At 53.9% G+C, this 15,779-nt stretch overlaps 1 protein-coding gene across 1 annotated transcript; it reads right to left on the bottom strand.

The window, feature by feature from the left end:
• Positions 1-306: 306 nt before the first annotated feature.
• LOC111139664 (H-2 class I histocompatibility antigen, Q8 alpha chain-like) lies at positions 307-15,012 on the bottom strand. The gene is given in 10 exon segments (XM_022491990.1): positions 307-688; positions 1,310-1,414; positions 1,528-1,803; positions 2,552-2,743; positions 3,711-3,986; positions 4,974-5,234; positions 11,712-11,815; positions 14,108-14,154; positions 14,156-14,229; positions 14,798-15,012. Coding segments are annotated over 10 exon segments (1,443 nt in total). The 5' UTR covers positions 14,847-15,012; the 3' UTR covers positions 307-629.
• Between the last annotated feature and the right edge of the window lie 767 nt (positions 15,013-15,779).

Here is a 15,779-nt window from a genome sequence, read left to right on the forward strand (position 1 = left end):
GGATGCTGCTCTCTTAACTCCTGGACCAGCGTTCTGCTTCTTCCCTAACTGCCCAGAGCCTCAGTTTTCATGCTGGGGAAGTGGCGGTGAGAATCACATTGCCCAACTCAGAGACAGCCCGAGAGACTCAAGCGGGATTTACACTTAACAGGAAAGCATTCTGGGGCACCTGGGTGGCTCAGTGGGTTGAGCCTCTGCCTTGGGCTCGGGTCATGATCTCGGGGTCCTGGGATCGAGCCCCGCATCAGGCTCTCTGCTCGGCGGGGAGCCTGCTTATGATGTCTCTCTGTCAAATAAATAAATAAAATCTTTAAAACAAAATCTTTAAAAACAAAACGAAAAAAAACAGGAAAGCATTCTGCTTGCTAACCGTCCAGTGAGAGCCCATCCAAGGAATTACTCCTGTCCTCCTCGGACAGGAGACAGACTTGGAAAAGAACTTCAAGAAGATGAAGAAAGTGATCTTAGTGGCACAAACTGCTTGGAGTGAGGCTGACGGTGCCACAGAGGGCTCCGTTTTGGGGTGGGGTGGGCCCTTCACAGTGGGGTCACTGCGGCCAGCCAGCTAGCGCCCTGGAGGCCCCCCCACACCCCACAAAACACCTCCTTGACCTGACTGTGAACGTGTGTCAGCAGAGCAGCTGAGCAGCCTCCACTCTCACTGGGCTCACTGGAGGGTCCTCTCCACCTGCAGGGAGGAAGTGGGGAGGTGACCTGGCTTGCTCCCCAGCCCTCCCCCAAACCCAGCGGTGGCTCCCTGTCCCCTCCACCTGGCTCCTGGACAGCGGGAGGGAGCGAGGGATGAGGCCATGCTGGAGACAGAAAGCTCTCACCCACCACCCTTCCTCCATCTTTGGTTCTCAGGCATTGTAGCCATGCTTGGGAGCACCTGGGACTTCCTCTCTCCCCCTCCCCATCCCACAATCACCTGGGGCTCCTTTGCAAGATTCCTGATTCCTGGCTGTGGGGAGAAAAAGAACACAAAACCAGTGATCAGGTGGGTGGTAGGCAGAGGCGGTCCTCGCTCCCTACCTTCGATTCCTTCTCCCTCTCTGGGGCCCTTCCAAGGTCAGGCCTAGTGGTTTTCCCTGGCTGCGGGATCCGCAGGGTCCTCAAGGATGATGGATGGCTATGGGGTGGGAGTACTTGGGCTCTTCCACAGACGGGGGACAACGGCTCAATTGTAGTTGCTGCTCCCCAAGAGGGAATCGTTCTGCTGGAAGGATGGGTGCAGAGCCTTTCTCCTTATAGGGCTTGGCCAGCTGTGAGGGTAACTTTTTTTATTCCACCCTTTTTTCTTCCTACCTACCTTGAGAGTACTGCTTGATGAAGATCAACACTCCAGCCGTCAGCAAGAGAAAGATAAATATGGGGATAACCACAGCACTGGTTATCCACTGACGAGGGGGTGCTTCTAAGGAAGGCAGAGAAGAAGGGTCAACAGCCTCAGGCCATGGGGCTATCTCTAGGGACCCTGGCACCCTCCTCCGCTCCTCCACATCCCCTCCGCCAGGTCCAGCTCCTCACCCCAGGTCACAGTGAGTGTGTGGTTCAGGCCAGAGTGCTGCACATGGCAAGTGTACTGGTCCTCCGTCCTGGCTGGCACCTGCACAGCCGCCCACATCTGGTAGGTGCCATCTCCACTGGGGCGTGTCTCCACATACTCAGTCTCTAGCACCAGCTCCTCCTCACCCAGCCACCAGCTCAATGAGATGTCCCGTGGGTAGAAGCCCCGGGCCCAGCATTTCAGTGTGATGCAGCCATCCGGGTCTGTGTGTCTTGTCACCTGCACCATGGGCGGCTCTGCAGAGAGAGGTCCAGGGAGAAAGGCCGGTGAGAGGCCGCTCTCTGCCCACTCCTCATGCTTGATCCTGGGCTCCTCTGGTATCGTCCAGGGTGGAGGACAGGGAGGAGTTGGAGACCAGGTCTCTCTCCAGGGGAGGCATTCAACCAGTGTTGAAGGAAGGGATGACCTACTGCCAGCCATCCCAAAGGGGCACAATCCTGGGAATTCCTTAGTGGGGATGTGACTTCCTGTCCCCAACCTCCGGGAAGGTTCTGGGTGGGGCTGTTGGGTCCTATGTTGATAACCCCCTTCTTCTCACAGAAACCCTATGGTTTTCTCAGAGACTACATGCATCCCCGTGACTCCTTCACATGGTAAGTGCCTAACAAGAGGCTGAGTGAAGGCAAGGATGGTCCTTCCCTCACTTTGTAAGGAAGTGGTCATGAGTGTAGCTCCAGAGTCAGCCTGGAATTAAGCCCAGCCTGACTCCTGTCCACACTCCCCCGTGCTCTCAGGGCCTGAAGGGGATTCCTGATTCTTTGTTTTTTTCTCTCAGGGTTGTTCCAAATGACATCGTGCAGGTGTGATGGTTCATTTTATATGTCAAATTTACTGGGCCACACAGTGCCTCAGCATTTGGTCAATCCTTATTCTGGGTGAGATGCCCATTTGAATCGGTAGATGCAGTAAAGCAGACTGTTCTCTCCAGTGTGAGTGAGGCCCCTTCCAATCACTTGAGGATCCAAACAGGACAGAAAGTCTAACCTCCTGCCTGATCTCCTGCAGCTGGGACATCAGTCTTTTCCTGTCTATGGACTGAAACTGAAACACTGGCTCTCCTGGGTCTCCGGCTTGCCAGCTGCAGATCTTGGAACTCCCGGTCCTCTATGGTCACGTGAGCCAATTCCTTAACTCTCTCTCTCCACATTCTGTTTGGTTCTGTGTCTGTGGAGATTCCTGCCTGGTCCACCAGATGACAGGTAGATGATATCCCCTGAGCGCTGGAAGAGTGCTCAACAGTCATGTAAGACACCAGTATGGTGCTTCTGGAAGGCAAGGCTATTGTCACCATCCCTGTAATACTGACGAGGACACTGAGGCACAGAAAGGGCAAGTGACTCGCCCAGGGTCACACAGCCAGCCACGATGTGGCTCTGGACGCTAGGCTCCAATGCCTGAGCTGGGACCCACCACACTCTGCTCTTGTAATCACATCTTCTCTTGATGTTATTTGCCCTGCCTTCCCTTCAAGGAACATCCTCCCTGTTGCCTCAGCTGATTCACATGGCGCTGCTCAGTCACCAGACATCCATGGTGTGCTGGATGCTCTGACCAGCCCCACCGACCAGCAGCCGACGAGGCTTCTGCCACAGCACCCCCAAGCACCCGCCTTCCCTAGTGTTCATCCCAGTCCATCCCTCCAGCCCTGCTGGATGGAGTCAGGAGAAGTATAGGACGCACCTAGGATCTGAGGAGCATGGTTAGCATGAAGGGTGTGTGCGAGCAGAGGGGCAAAGGGCCTCAGCTTCCCTGGCAGTCCCCAGTAGTCCAGGGACTGGCCTAGTGAGGAATGCTATCCCCTGGGGCCTGAGGTCCATTTCTGAAGGAGAACCACAGGACGTTAAGCCCCTGGAGGGCTTTATGAATCGCCTGGTTTAATGTACTCACTCTATGGGTGAATAACATGAGGCCTAGAGTCAGGGCCTCACTTACCAAGACCACAGTGTGGTCCACCTCGCCTGGAATGAGGGCCTGAGATCGAGTTCTGCTCTACATGAGGAAGCCCTTGGCTAGTCAGCCCTCTTTCTGGGGCTCAGTGGGCTTAGCTGAGACAGGGCAACACAGTCTGCCTCCTTGCCTCCACCCCCATACTCTCAAGCACGGCAGTGTGGGCCCCGCGGTGTGGCCACAGGCTGCACCTCACCTTTCCGGGTGAGGCTCTGGCCGCCCAGCTCCAGGTACCTGCGCAGGGAAACGAGGCAGAGGCCTTCCAGGTAGGCCTTGTCGTACTCAGCGTAGCAGCGCTCTGTCTCCCACCAGCTCTTGGTCCGCATGGCTGCAGGTTTGGCTGACACCCAGTTCAGAGTCTCCAGGTCCAGTGACAGGTGGTCCTGCCCATCAAAGCCAAACTGCCAGAAGCTGTGGGTGTGGCCGTCCTCCCGGATCTCACAGCCGAACATCCGCTGGGTGCTGTGCATGCCTGCACATGTGGGTGAGAAGGCTGCCGTTTGCGTGCGCTACGGGGTTGGATCCCTGAGAGCTGGAGAGAAGCCCAGCACCCGAGGGTGCCTCTGAAGGGTGAGGGGCAAGGTGGCAGCATTTAAAAAAGAAGGCTCCCCTGGGAACGGTCATGAGCAGCCAGGGCTGAGCAGCCTCTTGCGCCTCTTACAGGAGAACCCTTAGGTTCATAGCTAGAGCCATCAGAAGAACTCAGCTCCTTATGGTTGGAAGAGGTCCTCAAGAAATACTCATGGTAAGACTGGGTCACACCCCAAATTCAGAGATGTGAAAGACAGGTTCGGATGTGAGGCTAGCTGCTAGCAAAGTGGCTGGGGTGCTTGTCCTCGGGCCCCTGGGCTACTGTGTAGCTCTTCCCAGTCTCTGGCTTTTATACCTAAGACTGGGTTTCCAGGCACCTGGGGCAGGGGGCAGCACTGGCAGCAGCCAGCAGGGGATGGGAGCTTGTCCCTGCTGAGAGGAGGGGGTGGCCCGAGGGAACCGGTCCTAAATTCCTCCTGGGCACTGGGTAGAGCAGGGTTCCTCAGCTAGGTTCTCTCTCCCACCCTGAGCTGTCTGCCTGCTTCAAGTTCATGTGGCTTCCCACCCTGCAGGGTAGAGGTGGTGTCTGAGAGCCTGGCCATGGGTGTGAGGGAGGGAAACCTCTGTCAGTCTGCAGGAGTCTGGAACCCCAGGTAGCCGAAGGGGAGGCATTGTGGGGCACAAGCTACTGTGGATGCTTGCTCTGCTGACCACATGGGCTGGCTGCAGGAGCCACAACAGATTCTGAAGCCCCAGGAGGCCCCTCTTGCCTGTGGGGATAGAGTTAATGCATCAGGGCCATGCCTTGAACCCTCTTACGGGCTCAGAGGGGTGGCCTCTCTCCACTAATGGAAAGGCGCAGCTGCCCAGAGGGTCAGCTTGAAGAGTGTGCAGGAAAGGGGTGGGGCAGCGGGAGCCTCTGACGCACCAGTGCTCTGGTTGTGGTAGCCCATCACGGTCCACGTCTCCACCAGCTGCACCTTTGCCCAGGCTCTCTGCTTCTGAGTCTCTGTCTCCCAGTACTGGGCGTCCACAGTTGCCATCCACGGGGCCTGGGGCTTGGCCCTGTCCACACGACTGTCATAATGGATGAAGGGCTGGTCATCCACGTAGCCTACAGCCAGAAACTGGGGAAGGTCCGGGCCTGGCTCTGACAGGGCCAGGTAGTGGTAGTGGAGAGAGTGTGTCCCTGTGAAGACATAAGACAGTCAGACTCATGTGCCCTGCCACAAGTGTGCCATGCCACACTGCAGGACTATGTGACTGGTGGGGATGGCCATGCAAACCTAACCAGGGTATTTGCCATCAGTAAGAGCAAGAACTGGGGATTTTGGTTAAAAAGTAAGGGTAGCCAAATAGTTTAAATAAAGAATCAATCATTCAGTCAAACATTGAGGCCAGAGTTCATGTGATAAAGCTTGTGGACTTTAGGCTTGTGGAAGTTTTCTGCCCCTCTGCCTTCACTCAGGGCTTACTCTTTACTTACTTACTGACTTCACACTCTTCTCTGTAAGTGTGATTATCTGGTTTCCCATCTCACAGTTTCAAAGGTATGATAAAAAAAAATTGGTTGTTTGGCAGCTTAATTTCTGTGGATTTATTCATTCTCCAGAGCTTCCTGATAAAGTGAGGCCACAATTCCTAGCTTGAACCACTGCTGCCAAGTTGGTGGCATCTTGACTGCATTTCCCACTCCCTCCTGTTCCCACAGGAGACACTGCCACTCATCTCTTTAAGTCCAAATGCTGCCTCAAGGTTTGTTCTCCACCATCTCTAGAAGCACCAGCTTATCCATTCACCTTGGTGCTGGAGATGAGATTTAGCAGCTCACCCTGACTCAAGCCATAAAAACAAGTGCTGTATCTTTAAAAAACTTACCCCACCTTTCTCAGGGGCTCACTCCCAGAGACTCACCCATAGCTCACATCTTCTTTTTCTTTTTTCCTTCCTTTTTTTTTTTTTTTTTTTTAAACTGTGCACCGCAATATTGAGTTTGAACTCATGACCCTGAGATCAAGACCTGGGCTGAGATCAAGAGTCTGATGTTTACCAACTGAGCCACCCAGGGGCCCCTCCCTTACTTCATTTTTTTTTTTAAGACTTTATTTACTTATTTATTTGACAGAGAGATAGCACAAGTAGAGCAGCAGGCAGAGGAAGAGGGAGAAGCAGGTCCTCCCTCTGCTGAGCAGGGAGCTTGCCATGGGGCTCGATCCCAGGATCATGACCCAGGCCGAAGGCAGATGCTTAACCAACTGAGACACCCAGGCACCCCTCCCTTACTTCATTAAGGAAGGTTTTGCTCAGGACCCTTTGGTGGCTCAGTTGGTTAACTGTCTTAGCTTCAGTTCAGGTATTGATCCCAGAGTCCAGGAGTCTCGGGATTGAGCCCCATGTCCGGTTCCCTGCTCATCGGGGAGTGTGCTTCTGCCCCTCACCCTGCCTGTGCTCACTCACTCTCAAATAAATAAATAAAATTAAAAGGTTTTGCTCAAATGCTACTTTTCTCAGTGAAGCCTTCCTTGCCCACTCTATTAAATATTTACATTCCCAGCACTCCCCCCTAGTGTTTTCTCTGGAGCATTACCACCACATAGAGGATGTACACTTGACTTGTTTTTTCTCTCTCTTTTTGCCGATTTTATTTATTTATTTGACAGAGAGAGAAACAGAGCACAAGCAGGGGGAGCAGCAGGCAGAGGGAGAAGCAGACTCCTCACTGAGCATGGAGCCTGATACAGGATTCGATCCCAGGACCCTGGGATCACGACCTGAGCCAAAGACAGACCCTCAACCACCCCAGCATCCCTACCTGTTTCTCTTGTTAATAGTCTCTCCCCTGTAATGTCAGTTCCCCAGGGGCAGAGATTCCTCTAAGGATCCTTCTTTCCCAGCCTAGAACAGCTTCTGGCACATAAAAGATGCTCAATATTTGAATATTCAAATATGAAAGGAGGAGTCAAGCACACCTCCTCCCTCATAGCTCTCTTTTTTTTTTAATTTAAAAAAAATTTTTTTAAATTTATTTTCAGCGTAACAGTATTCATTGTTTTTGCACCACACCCAGTGCTCCATGCAATCCATGCCCTCTCAAATACCCACCACCTGTTTCCCCCCACCTCCCACCCCCCGCCCCTTCAAACCCCTCAGATTGTTTTTCAGAGTCTGTAGTCTCTCATGGTTCACCTCCCCTTCCAATTTCCCTCAACTCCCTTCTCCTCTCTAACTCTCCTTGTCCTCCATGCTATTTGTTATACTCCACAAATAAGTGAAACCATATGATAATTGACTCTCTCTGCTTGACTTATTTCACTCAGCATAATCTCTTCCAGTCCCGTCCATGTTGCTACAAAAGTTGGGTATTCATCCTTTCTGATGGAGGCATAATACTCCATAGTGTATATGGACCACATCTTCCTTATCCATGTGTCCGTTGAAGGGCATCTTGGTTCTTTCCACAGTTTGGCGACTGTGGCCATTGCTGCTATAAACATTGGGGTACAGATGGCCCTTCTTTTCACTACATCTGTATCTTTGGGGTAAATACCCAGTAGTGCAATTGCAGGGTCATAGGGGAGCTCTATTTTTTATTTCTTGAGGAATCTCCACATTGTTTAAGCTCCGTTGCAGCCACAGCAAACTCTGCCCTAGCCCTTTGTACCTGCTGTTCCTTCTGTCCCAGCCATGCTCCCTCTCTTCTCTTGGCCAATGCCCCTCATCCTTCAGCTTGCAGTTCAGGTGTCCCTTCCTCCAGGAAGCCCTCCTGCTTCCACCTGCCAACCCTCAGTGCAGCCTCTGCATTCCCTGTGAAACTGTGGGCTCCATGGGGGCAGGCAATACATCTAACTGTGTCACCACTGTTTCCATGGGTCTTGGGGAGAACATCATGCTTGGCACACAGTGGGTACTGCCTGCCTTTATTGAGAGGCAAAAAAAAACAAGAGCATGAATGGCAAGGATGATGATCACAGCTGTCACTTTTGGAGAGTGACTGCTCTATGTCCTGCACCAATCTGACTGCTTTTCTTTCATTCACTATCACAGTTGATCCTTATTATGAACCTAAGACGTTGGTGTGATTGGCCCCATTTCACAGAGGAAGGAACTGAGACCCAGGGGAGGGTGAGTACAGTACCCAAAGCCATGCACTAGATAGAGAGAAGCCTGGATTCTCTCTCCAGAGCCCGTTTTTTCTAAGCTTAGGAAGAGGATGAGGAGCTCTGTTCTTGCACTGGTGAAACTTTATGTGAGGCAAGAGGGATCAACGTTGAAAGGGAGTGAAGGGCTGACATCAGGCCTGGGCTGGTGTGGGCCTCTTGGGAAATGACGGACTCTCAGGGTGCTGTTTCCTTACAAACCACCGAGTTAAGATTAGTGGGGTGTTCCTGGGCTGGGAGCTTTGAGCAGGGACACAGGCTTTGTTAGGAACAGAGATTGTGGCTTCTCTATGCTAAGGTGACCCATCTGGTCCTTGGCTCCAATCTGTAGTAGCTGCCTGTCCTGGGTGTGAGGGAGGGCAAAGAGACTGTGTCTTTGGGTAGTTGCCTCCTGGGTGATGGGGAAGCATGCACGTTGTACTTTCTGTCCTCTCTCCTCCTCAGCTAAGGCCACACGGTGTGGTAGGCTGAATTCTGGACCCCTAAGACATCCCTGGAACATATGAATGTTACTTTATAGGGTAACAGGGATTCTGTAGATGTGATTAAATTAAGGATCCCAGGATGGGGAGATTTTCCTGGATTGTCTACGCTGGCCCTGAATGTTTCCTTACGAAAGGGGACAGAAGGACACTCTGTGACTACCACAGAAGGGGATGTGAGGACGGAACAGAGAAAGAGGCAGGAAGGTGCAATGAGCCAAGGAATGCAGCTCTAGAAGCTGGAAAAGGCAAGGAAATGGGTTCTTTCCGAGAGCCTCTGTAGGGAGCTGTCCCACGGCACCTTAGTCTCAGCCCAGAGAAGCCCATTTTGGACTTTTGACTTCCATAACTCTATGAAAATAAAATAAATGTATGTCGTCCTTAAGATACAAAGTTGTGGTCCCCTTGTTATAGCAGCTATAGAAAACAAATACACATAATATGAGACCAAAGTCTGTTGTATCTTGTGAGTTTGGGGAACAGTTCAAACCTAGGCACCCTGGAGGTCCTGCTACCCTGGAACAGAGAGAAGGATGCACAGTCTGGGAAGAAGGACGTCCTCTGAGAGCTGTGCCAGTTTTCAAGCTGCCTCCAAGATGGGGACCTGGGGGATGCCGAGTGAGGGCGCAGGGACCCTGGGGTTCCCACTACTAAAGCAAAGAGGCCACAGAGGTGCTGATATGCTCCTCCCTCAGTGTGAGGAGGTGGGAAAGGACAAGTGAGCCAAGTTCAGGCCTGCAGGGAAGGGAGCAACATGCATCTGGTTGTTCTTCTGGGACAGATAGACAATTTCCTTGCTAGATCATGTGACTATTTATGACTGTTAACTTGCTTTAACAGCCAGTGACTTCTGGTTAAAAATGAGAGGACGCCTACCCATGTATTATTTTGTAAAGTTACAAAATAGTTCTAAAGCACTTAGGTGCTGGGCCCTGTCCCAAGCACTTTACAAAATTTTGGCTCCGTTAACCCTCATAACGATTTTATCGGACAGGTACTGCTGTGCCAATCTATAACTAATGGGGAAACTGAGCCCCAAAGATGCAAAGTCGCCTGCCAAGTAGCAAAAAGCAGGGCCAGACAGCACACCCGGGTTCTCACGATGCCCCCTGGGCTGCACCTGCCCTTTAGTGAACCCACGAAGGGCTGACACTGTGTGGGGGCACACATAAGCAGCCCTCTCCCCACGGCATCTCCCCACTCTTTGCCCTCCACAGACACCTCCCTGGACATGGTTTCAATGGGCTTAGCTCTGTCCAGCCTTGCCCATATGGCCAGGCAGGGCCCTCCCTGTTGCCCCACTCAGCAAGTACCTTCTGAGCACCTGCTGTTTATTTGGCCCCCTCAGAAGCCCTGGGGATGTTGGGAAAGCACAATGGCCCCAAGTGCATGCTCTTAGGAAGCTCCCATGAATGCAGGATAAGCAAGATAAATGAATAAAATGTATGACAGACTGGCCAGGAGTAAGTTCTGAGGAGACCCAAAAAAAAAAAAAAAAAAAAAAGTAAAGCAGAGACATACAACGTGTTAGGGGTGGGTTTAAAATTTTAGAAAGAATGGACAGGGAAGCCTCCCTCCACCCCCAAGGAGACTCCTGAATAAAGACCTGAAGGAGCCATGTAAAGGTCTAGGAGAGGCATTCTGGGTCTGCAGAAGGGAAAGCTGGTGGAAAGGTCTTGGGGGCAGCAGTATTATTCTGGTGTTCTGAGGCTTTTGCAATAACATGGGAGAAAAATAAAATGGTGGTGTGACTCAGGAGCTGTAAGTGTTAGCAGCGAGGGGGAAAGAATGGGTTGACTCCCAAATCCTTCCTAGGCTTTTCCAGATAGTTCCTGGAATGGCCTGGATACAGTCTCTGGCCAACCCCTCCCTGCCAGAGGGGTTCTGGTTTCTGGCATCTGCTCTGCCTTGGTCTACTTCACCCATGGTCCACACCCTGGCATCTGGGGCCCATACCAGGAGTCAGGAGACAATTCAAGGACAAGTTCATGATTGTGGCCCCCTCATTCAGCTGGCTTGCAGCTACTGCCTCCCACAGACCTTGTCAGGGTGCTACCATTCCTTCTTCCCTGAAAATCCCACTGCTGTCTACTCTGCCTACTAGATGGTCCTGGGAGCCTGGCCTGCTCTCTGGGCTGGGGGCGCTCCCAGGCTGCCCACACCTGTCTTTTTGCTCCGGGAGGACAGTCTGAGCTGGGACTAGGTACCTCCTAGCTAACTGGATCCAAGACGGATCCTCATGCCTGGGGCTCCAGCCCTGAGTGTGGCAAAAGCAGTTGAGGAATCATCAGGCTACCTCTGTAGTTTTGAGGGGGAGCACCCCTACTAGCCTGGGGTCAGTGCCGGCCACAGTAAGACCACAGCAGGAGGGAGTGGGGGCCACATGGCAGGTGTCCAGAGGAAACTGCTCATGCTGTGACATGCTGTGACATGCCCGTTGCTGCCTCAGGCCGTGTGTCATCAGCCCCCCCTTTCTTCCGTCACTGCTGCGTCCTGGTCACTGGGCCAGTTCGCCAGCCCCACGAGAAAGGGGCAGTCCTGCCCTCTTCCACACAGCTTCCCTCTTTCTCTGACTGGTGGTCGGGGGGTGGGAGGGAGGTGCCCCACCCCTTTCCTACAACCCACGTGGCATTGCCACTCTCTAGCTGTGTGGCTCTGTTCCACAGTTCCAGGCTTTGATTTCCTCATCTGTAGGCGAGGGCAATTACTTGACCTGTTCCACAGTGCTGGAGCATTCAGCGAGCTAATAAATATAAAGAAGTACAGGCAGGGAGAAAGGGCTCTGCAGACATTATGTGCTTAGCCTTCGTCCTTTCCTATCTGGAAAGGAGAGGTGGGGATGGGAAAAAGAGAGCTGGAGTGAAGAAGCCCCCTGGGGCACCCTCCAGAGGGTCTGGCCTCTGTGTCCCCCACCAGGGCAAAGACAGCCTACCAGATTCCCAGACTGTGGAGGTGCCCTCCTGCATTGCTGGGGGCTCCTGGCCTCTGCCATCTTGCCCCCTTGTCAGCAGGTGGGCAGTCTCTTACCTCCAGGCCATGGCTTGTTTTCTAACTTTAGGTTGGTTAGTTCTGCCATCACCATCTTCGCTAAGGAAGCTGGGCCATCGGCCACCACGGGCAACCCCCAGGGGCTCTCTGCAAGGGGGAAATGGAAAAGGGAAGTATGATTCTCAAGGAATAAATATCCTACACATCCTTGTCTCTGCTTAGAGAGATGGTATGAAATGATGAAGAGAGGCACGCTGGAAGGGAAGAGGGACAGGGGAGCCTTGTCTCAGGATTGACTAGAAACTTCTTTAGCATGGAGGTGTAAAACCAACAGGGCTGAGTTCTGGGTTTGGTGCCAGAGCTTTAGAAATATTGATTCATGGCATTTTTTACTGCATTCCTGTGAGGTAGGGCCTGACGGTGCCTACCTGGAAGCCAGGGCTGAGTTGCCCCTACCTCTGCCAGAGGTTCCCCACCCAGCTGTTCCAGCCCCTCCTGGACATTCTGCTTGGTCCTGCCCAGCTCTGTCCACTTGCTCAGCTGTGTTCTTGCATTACCCATGTGGCGAACAGCTGGTGAGCACCTATTACAAGCCAGGCGCTGAACTAGGTGGGGGGTGGATGTGAGGACAGAGATAAACCAAGACCGTCACGGGCCTGAAAAAGCTCAGGTCTGACAAGGAGGACACAACTGAACAAACAAGTAGGTCCAATAAGCTGAGCAGGGCTGATGAGTGCCATGCCGCAGGAAGTCCCAGGCACCAGGAACACCTTGGGGTGGGAAGGTGTTGGGGTCAGGGGCCTTCTAAGCTGAAACCTGGAGGGGACCTCACCAGCTGTGAGTTACGAGGCAGTGGGCTCGGTAAGGAGGGAAGAACATTCTAGGCTAATCAATCTAGTGTGGTTACAGAACCACCTGCCTCAGTGCCACCTGGGAACTTGCTAGAAATGCAAATCTGCAGGACCCAACCTAGCCCTACTGAATCTGAAACTCAGGCTGGGGGTGAGGGGGGGTTCAGCTTTCTGTAGTTCAACAAGCCCTCTGGGTGATTCTAAAGGTTGAGCCACTTCAAACTTCCCTGCAGCAGCACTCATGATAACCTGCTCCATGAAAGCCACTTCCCCAACCCTAACTTCGGAAGTGAAAGTGGGGTACCCAGGAATGTTGTGAGGGGGTCTTCTCCTGGCTACCTTCCCTCCATGTGCCATCTCTCTCCTACGGTTTAGTACATCCTGGGGTTATCTCTCCCCTCCTTCCCTCCTCCTCCTTGGCTTGGGGTTCCAACTCCTTAGGTCAGCCCCGGTCAATCCCTCCATAAGACAGGGCCTATGTGCAAACACCCGTGACCACCTCTGCCACACAGAATTGGAATCACCTATATGCCCCTATATTACACCCAGGGAGAGTTGGGGGGCCTGTGTGAACCTGGAAACCAACACAGTCTTGGCCCAGAGACACAGTGGCCCATGCCCCTGGGGTCCTGTTCCAAGGACCGAACTCTCCCTCAATCTTTCCAGACATCCAAGGTGATTCTCTTTCAAATGTTTTCCATGGGTCGCTGAGGGCTGAATCCTCCTGTGTGTCCGTCCTGTTGAGTTCAGGAGCCTCGGCTTGGAGGGAATAAAGAACTCTTTACTTTCAAAACTCTGGCTGAAATTTAGCCTTTCTCCTATGGTGAAGGCAACAAAGCTGTGCGGGATTAGCAGGACCCTTGCTTTGGATTTGGACAGAAGCCACAGGTGCTTCTGAATCACATGACAGTCGTTGCAGACACCTGGACATATGCTCTGCTCTCACTGGTTCCCAGTTCTGGAATTGTTGCTATTTGGGGCTATTACTTAAGGTGTTAACTTAGTAGTACACATACTACACCTCACACATTTATATTTCTAGTTAAATTCTATTAACTACTACATTAAAAATTTTTAATAGCTTTATAGAAACATAATTAGATTCCTTTGTAAGCCTATGTATTTCTATTTACTTATTCATGTTTGTTTATTTAGACAGCACGCTAGAAGGGAAGGGGCAGAGAGAGCCGGAGAGTGAGAATCTGAAGCATGCTCCACCTCACACTCCTGGGGAGTCTTATGGGAGCTCCATCTCAGGACCCTGAGATCATGACCTGAGCCGAAATCAAGAGTGGACATCAAGACTCCCAAGCTTAACTGACTTAACAACTCAGGCGCCCCCTCACACCATGTATTTCATTTTATGCATTCAAAACATTCTGAGACCGGGTCCAAGACATAAAAAAGGTTCAGAACTCCGACTTTAGATCCTGCCAGAAGCATCCTCCCCGGGCCCTAGTTTAAACTTGTAAATATTAAATCGAGGACTGCTTTGTGAGTTGAAATGGCTTCTTGTATGTGAAGCACTTCAAAGAGTTGGGCCTGAGGGTGACCCCCTCTTGGTATTACTGTGATAGTGGACACTTCCCCGTCTGTGCTGATAAGCTTTCCAGCATCTGTGTGACAGGAGGGGCGAGGCCCCAAGGCAGCGGTGGGGAAATCCAGGATGAGGTCAGGCTCGGGTAGCAATGTCAGAAGAATTAAAACTGGGAAAGAATGGAAATTCCGGGCCAGGTCAGAGAAACCCTCGTTGCACCGGTCCCCCCCCCCACACCCACCGCAGGGGACGCCCTGGTAACCCGAGACCGCCTCGTCAAGCCTCCAGGGACACCCACCGTGAAGGGCAGGAGCCTGCCCGAGCTAGTAGGCAGGGGACGTGCCTGCTGCTCTGATTCCTGCCCCCACGGAGTTCCCCAGCGCCTCCCGGGAGGACCCAGCCCCAGGAACCGAGCGGCGTCCAACGGGGGTTCCCACGGGGACCCCCAAGAAGCTACGGCACCGGCCGCTTCCTGGCCGGCGTCACAGCCAGCCTTCCGCGTCCCGCCGGCTTCCCGCAGGGCTCTAAGCCAGACGCGGGTGCCACGGTGGGAAGCCCCAAACGGGGGCTCTAACCCAGGGCTCCACGCCACCTGCGGGCCTGGGTCGGCTCTCACCCGCCCCGCTCCCCAAACCGGGAAGTGGCCTCCGATCGCCCCAACCGCGCCCTGCCGGGCGTCCCCTGGGGTTCCGCCGCAGGGGTTCCTTCGCAGGGCCCCCGCCTTTCCGCCCCATCACCTGCCGCGCTCTCCGGCAATAGACGCCACAGCTGCAGGAGCAGCAGCATCGTCCGCGGCGGCGTCCAGGCGCGCGCGTCCCCGAGGACCCGCGAGCCCGGGTCAGCCAGCCTGGCGAGCAGCCCCCAGGCGTCGATTTCCCCAGAGTCGGTCCTCAGCTGTGCGGGGAGGGGGGGTGCTGGCGCTAAGCCCGGAGAGCTAGCGCGCGGGTCCGTAACGGGGTGCCCGCGCGACCTCAACAGACCACGCTGGGTCCGGGCTCCGCTCTGCTCCGCCCCGCTCTGCTAGGCCCAGGCTCAGCTCCGACAGCAATTGGGCTGCTCCGCCCCGCCCCTCTCCGCTCCGCGGGGATCCGACTCCGCCCCGTCCCGCCCCGCTCCTCCGCGCTCGGCTCTGACTCCGCTCTGCCCCGCCTCGCACCGCTCGGCTCCGACTCCGCTCGGGATGCCCCGCCCCGCCCCTCTCCGCCCCTCTCCGCCCCGCTCGGCTCTGGCTCTGCTCTGCCACGCCCTGCTCGGCCTGGCTCGGCTCCGCTAGGCACCGGCTCCGCTCTGCTCCGCCCCTCCCGGCTAGGCTCCGACTCTGCTCCGGCTATCCCGCCCCGCCCCTCTCCGCTCCGCGGGGCTCCGGTTCCGCTCTGCCCCGCCCCTCTCGGCTTGGCTCTGGCTCCCGCTCGGCTTCGCTCGGCTCGGCTCCGCTCGGCTCCGGCCGGCTCTGTCCCGCAGGCGCCTGCAACAACCATCCTGTGATTCGGAAACACCTGTGATTTCCACTGGGGATGGAAGCGCAGGACTTGCTAATACTGCCGAGCTGCCGAGCTTTGCTACCCACGTTCACGGTGGGAAGAACGGCTCAATCTCTGCTAGAGGTTGGAGAAAATAAAGGTTATTTTTCCATCCAGGTTCACAGACCCCTGAATTCTCACCAGGAACCCTCATGTTTTGGATAATAGTTTTCACCTGGGGGGGTTTCTGATACTTGAA

This window comes from Enhydra lutris, unplaced genomic scaffold (assembly GCF_002288905.1).
Source record: "Enhydra lutris kenyoni isolate GAN:26980312 unplaced genomic scaffold, ASM228890v2 scaffoldscaffold112, whole genome shotgun sequence".
Classification (NCBI taxonomy): Eukaryota; Metazoa; Chordata; class Mammalia; order Carnivora; family Mustelidae; genus Enhydra; species Enhydra lutris.